The 8,094-nt window shown below is 47.5% G+C and overlaps 1 protein-coding gene across 1 annotated transcript in view; it reads right to left on the bottom strand.

Annotated features, from left to right (window-relative positions):
• Positions 1-1,834: 1,834 nt before the first annotated feature.
• The window catches only part of LOC143299464 (nuclear hormone receptor E75-like), a 6,418-nt gene continuing 158 nt past the window's right edge, over positions 1,835-8,094 (bottom strand). Inside the window, exons 2-6 of the mRNA XM_076612683.1 lie at positions 7,004-7,801; positions 5,726-5,834; positions 4,945-5,086; positions 3,107-3,330; positions 1,835-2,055 (exon numbers count right to left, since the gene is read on the bottom strand). Of these exons, the coding sequence (XP_076468798.1) occupies positions 1,889-2,055; positions 3,107-3,330; positions 4,945-5,086; positions 5,726-5,834; positions 7,004-7,657 (1,296 nt within the window). The 5' untranslated portion in view covers positions 7,658-7,801 and the 3' untranslated portion in view covers positions 1,835-1,888. The remainder of the gene's footprint in view (positions 2,056-3,106; positions 3,331-4,944; positions 5,087-5,725; positions 5,835-7,003; positions 7,802-8,094) is intronic.

The raw sequence follows: 8,094 nt of genomic DNA on the forward strand, positions 1-8,094 counted from the left end.
GAAGCTGTCGAACCAAGTTTGATACTGACTTGCTGCTTTGAAACTTCGTGTTTACATCGATTTCAAACACACATCAACTGGCACTGCAGTCACTCTCTCTCACTTTTCATTCTGTTCCTTCGTGCTGCCAACATTTGGTACTGATGATGCTCAGTGTTCTTCACGCTCACATACGTCTTAAGATTAAGTTACTGGCCCGTTAAATATCGTTGAACACAAGTCAAGTTTGATTGGTCGTTTGGGGCTTTCTCTCTCTCTCTCTCTCTCTCACACACACTCTCTCTCTCTCTCTGCCTGTGCCTCTTTCAGTCTCAAGTCTCAAGAGCAGGTCCCCCACATATAAAAAAAAAACCCAACATCTGTACTATCACAGTCTGTGTGCAAGTCAATGCTTAAAGAACATCAACGAACAAGTAATCAACATTTAACCCATTAAAGCCCAAACATCGAATTATCCTCTCTCTCCTGCCCCCTCCACCCCACCCCCCACCCCCCTCTCGCCCACCTCACACACACACACACACACACACACACACTTGCACACACAGGACTGCTTTCTCATAACAATTATTTGTGCGCAGCAGAATATGTACCAAACTTGGTCAGCAGTAGTAATTAACCACTTTACAGCAAACAAAGAACAAAAAACAACAACAACAAAAAACAAACAAACAAACACACACACACACACACACACACACACACACACACACACAAAAACGTGGTACATGATAATGCAAATGATAGGAAGTACGTTGGTCCACAAAAGTATTCTGTGCATAACACGTTGACACTGCTTGAGCGAGAAAATGCTGCGATATAATGAGCATCATTCCATTATCAAACCAAAATAAATAAAATAGAAGAAAAAAAAAAGGCCCATTCATTCTGGGCAAATAAACGACTGCTCTCTATTGCACTGACCCATCGGTTGAGTATTATGAACACTTTATAATATAACTGAAACAAGCCACAAAAAAATACAAAAAACATTCGCTGTCAGACAGTGTAACAACTTTTGAATGATGGAAAGTGATGTATTGTAAGAGAGTGTTTGTATGCATGTCTTGTGCTTTGTGTGTGTGTGTGTGTGTGTGTGTGTGTGTGTGTATGCGTGTGTGTGTGTATGTGTGTGTGTGTGTGTGTATGCGTGTGTGTGTGTGTGTGTGTGTGTGTGTGTGTGTGTGTGAAAGAAGAGAGAGAGAGAGAATCAATCTGTATGTAAGTGCTGCACATTTGTATCCTGGTCTCCAGCAGAACACTTCAGATTTGAAGACAATACAGGGTGAAGACCCGAAACATTTTGATCAGTCAAACTCATAACGTGCTGAGCAATAGCTCTGATGAGCAAGTGAGCAGAGCAGTCACCACAATGATATAAATAGACATGCAACGCTCTAGATTCACTTCGTGGAGATACAGCAGGTGGATACGGTTCTCCAACTGTATACATACATAACGCAAACAGGTGATAAACACCCAAGAGCGCTTTGTAGCAAAATGTCTTAACCGTCAGGAGCACTTTGTAGTAAATATGTCTCAACCATCACAGAAGCGCTTTGTAGTAAAGCGTCTCAACCATCAAGAGCATTTTGTAGCAAAATCTCTTAACATTCAATAGCATTTTTTTGTAGCAAGATGACTCAACCACCAAGAGCACTTGGTAGCAAAATGCCTCGATTATCACTGAAAAGCGTGTCGACTTAATTAACAACCCCCAAACCCCCCAAACCCAACCCAAAATAAAAATAATAAAAACGTCCAGTGCTCTGTGCAAAAAAAAAAAACAGAAAAAAAAACAGACAAAAAAAATACCCCCCCCCCCCCCAAAAAAAAAGACCCCCCCAAAAAAAGTGACCGGTTGTCACGTGCAGCGGACAGGCAAGTCTCACTGGTTGTCACCGGAGTAGAGCTCCTTGTGGACGGGCGGGAACTGCTTGGAGAAGGCGTCCGGGGACTGCATCTTCATGGCACCCAGGGCCTTGGAGTGCTCCTCGTTGATGCGCCGGAACATGGGCACCAGGCTCAGCACCTTGGTCAGCTTGGCCTCAGGGTCTGAACGAACGAACGAATGAACAATTTTTAATCAATATAGGCCGTAGCCCCTCAAATTGTTACATTCCAGAACAATGTGGAACAGAAAACATTTAACAACAATTCTAGCAATGCACATGCACACACAAAAAGCACAATTTATCACATATCAAACTGCGGGTTTTGAATGCCTTATACAAGTATATAGCGAACTGTTTTTTTACAATGGTTTCATTTGTTGATGACATTAGCAAGGAAAGTCACGAAACAGAGATGGATGTCTATGATATTTTTGTGGAATAAACTGTAGCCTAAGGTCATTTAAGGGTCTGGAGAACAAGAAGAGAAAAAGAGAAACACCGGCTTGGTTAGGTTTTTTTTAAGGTTCTCTCAGGGTCTGTGTGATCAATAGCACAGGAAAAAAAAAAAACACCACCACCAGGAACATCGGCTTGTTTTTTAGTTAAAGTTCTCATGGTCTGTGGTAACACAGAATCAAAAAAGGAATCGACTGTTTCGTTAGGTTTGCTCTGCTCTGTCCTTCCTTACTGATCCCCCACCCACCCACCCCCCCCTTCAGGATGGGGTGTCTTGGCCTAAACTGAATAAATTTCGTTTCGTTTCAAAGTTCGTTTCTCTCTCTCTCTCTCTCTCTCTCTCTCTCTCTCTGTCCCCACCCGCTTGTTTCATGTATTGTGAGAGAGTGATATCTAGAGATTTTTTGTTTGTTTGTTGATGAAACGCTAATAAGCAGAATGTTATTTTGCACTTAAGGGGATTCCAGAATTAATCCTCGTCACCCCCTTGTCAATAGACCCTTACAGGTAATGACAATAAAATGTCAAAGCGTCACTCTCTCTCTCTCTCTGTCTCCCTACCTCCCTCTCTCTCTCTGTCTCCCTCCCTCATTCTCTCCCTCTGTGTCTCCTTCCCTCCCTCTCTCCCTCCCTCTCTCTCTCCCTCTCTAAAACAGAACCCCCCCACTTCCATTCCTCCTCACAGACATCCCCCTCACCTCCCCTCTCCCCCCCCCCCCACCCCACCCCCCTAACCACCCCATTAGAAGACTCACCAGAGTGGTTCTCCTTGAGCAGACAGAACAACGCCTGCTGGTAGAGGGACTGGAGACCCGAGACGAGCCGCGCGTCGCCCAGCCCGGGCCGGCTGGGGCTGAAGACCAGCACGGCGGTGAACAAGGCGATCTCGCCGTCGGTCAGACCCACGGGGTTGAACTGGGCGCCCACGTGGAAGAACCCGTCCAGGAATCCGCCCATGGGCATAGCCTTCACCACGTGTCTGTGTACACACAAGAGGGAGAACCGCTGCTTCTTTAGATATCGTCCTCGCTGTGTGAGGGAAGTTGGGAGGATTGGGGAGGTTGGAGGGGGGGGGGAGAGAGAGAGAGAGAGGGAGGGTGGGGAGGAGGGAAGGTCGAGGAAGGAGAGAGAAGGGGGGGGGGGAAGGTGGAGGAGAGAGAGAGAGGAGGAGGAGGGGAGGTCGAGGAAGTAGATAGAGAGGGGGGGAGAGGAGAGGTGAAGGAGAGAGAGAGAGAGAGGTGGGGGGACAGAGAAGGAGAGAACGCTGCTTCGTCAGTATCGTGTAAGGGAAGTTGGGGGGGGGGGGGAGCAGAGAGGGGAGAGAAAGAGGGAAAGGAGGTGGGAAGTGGAGGATGGAGAGAGAGAGAGAGAGGGTGGAGGAGGAGGTGGAGTAAGGAGAGAAAGAGAGACAGAGAGAGAGACAGAGAGAGAGATTCAAAAACTTGATTACTCAAGGATAAAAGATTTTAGGGCATTGCCCAGTCTTCCAATCCGTCCTTGTGACAAGAGAAACGGACAGGCAGAAACCAAAGACAAGAGACTGGGAGATTAAGGTGCACGTGTACTAGCAGAAAGTACGAGCAGACAGTGAAAGGTAATAAAGTGACGTGTGTGTGTGTGTGTGTGTGTGTGTGTGTGTGTGTGTGTGTGTGTGACGTGTGTGTATGTGTGTGTGTGTGTGTGTGTGAGTGTGCGTGTGTGTCTGTGTGACATTTGTCTGAAACGACATACAGTTAGATTAAAATCCCTGAGCGAACGTGCTCTGCACCAGACTAATACCCCCCCCAAATGGGGGCAGTTGAACAAATAGCAGCCATTTCAATTCTGACTCTTTTTTTTTTTCGTTCTAGAGGAGATACTCGTTACAGCTACTAAAATGTCAAACTGTCACAGAGAGAGAGAGACAGAAGGGGGTAGAGAGAGAGGGGGGCAGAAAGAGAGAGAGAGAGAGAGAGGGGGGGGGGCGGGGAGGGGGGGGGTGTCTGAAGAACAGGAAACACGGTTTCTAGGTAATTTAGTTACAGATAACTCGGTCTCGGTCTCTGAGTCAGAAAACAAAAACAAAAAAAGTTGGACGGTGAAACACTTTTTAACCTTGAGGTTTTGTCATATGGCTACTCTCTCTCTCTCTCTCTCTGTCTGTCTGTCTCTCTGTCTCCTGTCTTCCTCTGTCTATGTGTCTCTTTCTATCTCAGTCTATCTGACTGTCTCTGTCTTTCTATTCATGTTTCTTTCTGGGTTTCTTCTTTTCTTTTTTGGTGGGGGGGCGGGGGGGGGGGGGAGGGCGGTCTTTCTCCGTCTGTACCCATCTGTGTCTCTAACCCCTCACCCCCCCCCCCCCGCCCCCCGCTCTCTCTCTCTCTCCTGTCTTTGTGTTTCTTACTATCTCTTTGTCTGTCTGTCTGTCTTTCTGTCCATGTCTCTTCCTAGTCTTTCGTTCTTCATCTGTACCCCTTCTGTGTCTCTAAACCCGTCTCTCTGTCTCTCGGTCTCTCTCTCTGTCTCTCTCTGTCTCTCTCTCTGTCTCTCTCTGTCTCTCGGTCTCTCTCTCTGTCTCTGTGTGTCACGGAATCCAAAAGGTGAAGCAGCTCACCTAGGAACGACCATCTTGTGGGAAGGGTCCAGCATGGTGTCCTTCTCGTGGTCGATGAGCATGGCGAAGCGGGTCATCATGACCTCGAAGCTGCCGGCCTTGATCAGCTTCATCTGGTCCTCAGGCCGAAGCTCGCTGAACCCTGCACACACACACAAACACAAGGGGGCGGGGCGCCGTTGTCATTCTGTTGTATGTTGGGTACCATCACCAGAGGAATAGGAATATATATATATAGAGAGAAGGGGGGGGGAGCATGGTGAAAAGGGGGGGGGGGGGGGCGAGCGGACAGAGGGAAACAGAAGGGTCAGATAGGAGGAGGGAGGAAGGGAGGGAGGGAGGGAATGAGTGTGTGTGTGTGTGTGTGTGTGTTTCTCACTCAGTTGACAAAGCAGCCTAAGAAATGGAAAGAGAGAGTGAGTGAGTGAGTAAAAGAGAGAGACAGAAACACACACACAGAGAGAGAGAGAGAGAGAGAGAGAGAGAGAGAGGGAGAGAGAGAATTGCATTATGTAGTTCTAAGTGCTAGACCTGTGCATGCTGAACACGGGACCTCGGTTTTTCATATTCATCTGAAATGAAAGACTGGCATCCAGACTACGACTCGAGGTAAAGTGGACGGTGGGAGTCAAAACGTACTCCCAGTCCATATTTGGGGCTCGTACCTATAAACCACTCGCTTCTTTGTCACTGAGGTGCATAACCACCAGACAACAGACACTGAAAATACTTCAAGTTAACTGCGTTATGCAGGACAGATAGGGGCTGTATAAATGCTTACCAGGCAGCATTTTGAAGAAGTTCATGGTCTTGGTCATTTCAGGCATCATCTGGTCCATCATCTTTTCCCACATGGACCCAGCGCTCAGCGACAGCTTGCTCATGTCCGGCTGCACACACACATACACATAGTATACATTAGTATATATGATAGTCAGTCGTGTCCGACTATGGCCATCAGAACAGCAGAGGAGGCAACTGCTGTTCCGACTATTTGGGCTAGAATTTGATTATGGTGGAGAGTGTCTTGCCCAAGTTACATCCCCACTCTCTCGGCCAAGAGGGTTTTTAGGACAGTCGGCGTTGGGATGGTTCCCAAAGGCCAACTAGCCCACAAGGCTGCAGCACTAACAGCCAGTGCAATTTTGCCTCCTAGTTTGAGAGTCATAGTCCTTTACAAAAGACTAAGCTGTAAATGGTTTCCCATTGACTGGAGAAACCACTGAATATACAGCTCTCACTTTGCTGTTGGCCCAAATGTAAACTTATGTCAATCTGTGATATAAGCCGAGTGTTGGGCCAGTACACATTAGTATTATACATGTATACACATATATACAACCATCCTCTATGTATCGTTCAGGACTGGAAAAACGGAATTATTTTTTTTAACAATGTACCACTCGTTTCCTTCCTATCCCTTTGCTGAATTACGAGTAGTAGTACTCGAGTGAACACGACTGGTCACTGAATGGGTTTTTGTTTTCCTTATCCTTTTAGCAGAATCACGTTTTAACACGATGTACACCCTTTAAACTATACATGGACTTTGAGACTGAAAGGTGTCCTCTGCACTTGATAATGACCACCTCGGAGAGACGTCAGCAAAAACAAATAATAACGACACTGTCTTAAATTCTAGTCAAATTTAACGTTTAAAAATTGTAGTACATTTTTCCTCCTTTCTCTTCAAAACAATAGAAAAAAAATTCAGTTGTCTTGTCCAAGCACTAACTACCACCATTACAGATTATGCTGACACAACTGATTAGCATCGCAATATGAGTCTATGTTCAGATATGATTGAAAAACTGATTGGACTTGACTTATCCAAGACCATAACCATCACCACCACCCCCCCCCCCCCCCCAAAAAAAAAAGCAACGAAAAACACCTGGAGCCAGATAAAGGCAAAGGCACAAGGATAGGGAACTATGGAGGTCATTTGTTGACGGCCTATACCCCAGGGGGAGGTGAAAGACACTAAGCATACAAAAACAAACCCAACCCAAAACAAACCCAACCCCGGAAACACCAAACCAAACAACCAAACACTCACCAGCTGCCCAGAGGCCTTCATGGCCATGAAGCGGGTCCTGGCCTCGGCCACAGCCTGCTGCGTGTTGATGCACGTGGTCAGGTGGGCGTCCACGGCGGCCTCCGTCACCTGCTGCACCAGCTGCTGCCGCGACTCCGACAGGGCGCCGCGCACCTCCTGCAGCACGGCGTTCACCTCCGACAGGTTGGCGTTGGGGTCCGGCACTTCCGGGCAGGCCGCCGGCTTGCTGCCCACCTGGTTCAGGTTGGCGTTGACGTTCTGGTTGTCCACCTGAGGGCTGGCCCCACCGTTCAGGGTCAAGGTCGCCGTCTTGTTGTCCGTGGTGATGGTGGGTGTGTCGGTGGTGTTGGTGGTGTCGGTTTTGTTGTTGAGGTTGTGGTGGTTGTCTGTCAAGGTCTTCTGCATGAGGATGTTAGCGTTGTCGGTGGTGTCGATGCTTGTGGTGGTGTTGGTGGTGTTGGTGGTGGTGGTGGTGTTGAAGATGCTGGCCCCGCTCGTCTTGTTGTTGCCGGGGTGGATGCCGGCGGGCTGGGGCTTGGCGTTGTTGCTGCTGCTGCTGCTGTCGCTCCGGTGTTTGGCCACGAACATCTTCATCAGGTCGGAGTGGAAAGCTCCGTTGCAGTTCTGGATCAGCTTCTGAAGTTCGCCGGCCATCTTGTTGTCAAGACTGGAGTTGAGAAGAACGACGTCGGTGGCAGTTGTCAAACGAAGGGAGTAAGTACCAAGAGAATGGCTTGGATATTAGTCAGTGATAGGCGTAGGAGAGCTTGGCGATCTCGCGGTTTGCACCTTGAAAATCTGAAACAACAAACAGCGAGGAAAACGTCAGTACATTAGAATGAAGCCAGATAAGCTCTCACTCAGCACAAGCAATAATACCCATAGCCGTCTGTGTTTACTGCACACAAACAGAAGACTTAGAATACAAACACTGAATGTCACTGGAAGCGTACAAGTTCTATTTACCAGTCAAATTTAAAACGCCAGATAAAGCATTAGCATTTTTTTTGGTAATAGTTTCTATCACTTCAACGTAGACTGCAAACTGCATAGAATAATAATAACTTAAGCTGAAAATACACAAGAAAAAA

Source organism: Babylonia areolata, chromosome 25, assembly GCF_041734735.1.
Source record: "Babylonia areolata isolate BAREFJ2019XMU chromosome 25, ASM4173473v1, whole genome shotgun sequence".
Classification (NCBI taxonomy): domain Eukaryota; kingdom Metazoa; phylum Mollusca; class Gastropoda; order Neogastropoda; family Buccinidae; genus Babylonia; species Babylonia areolata.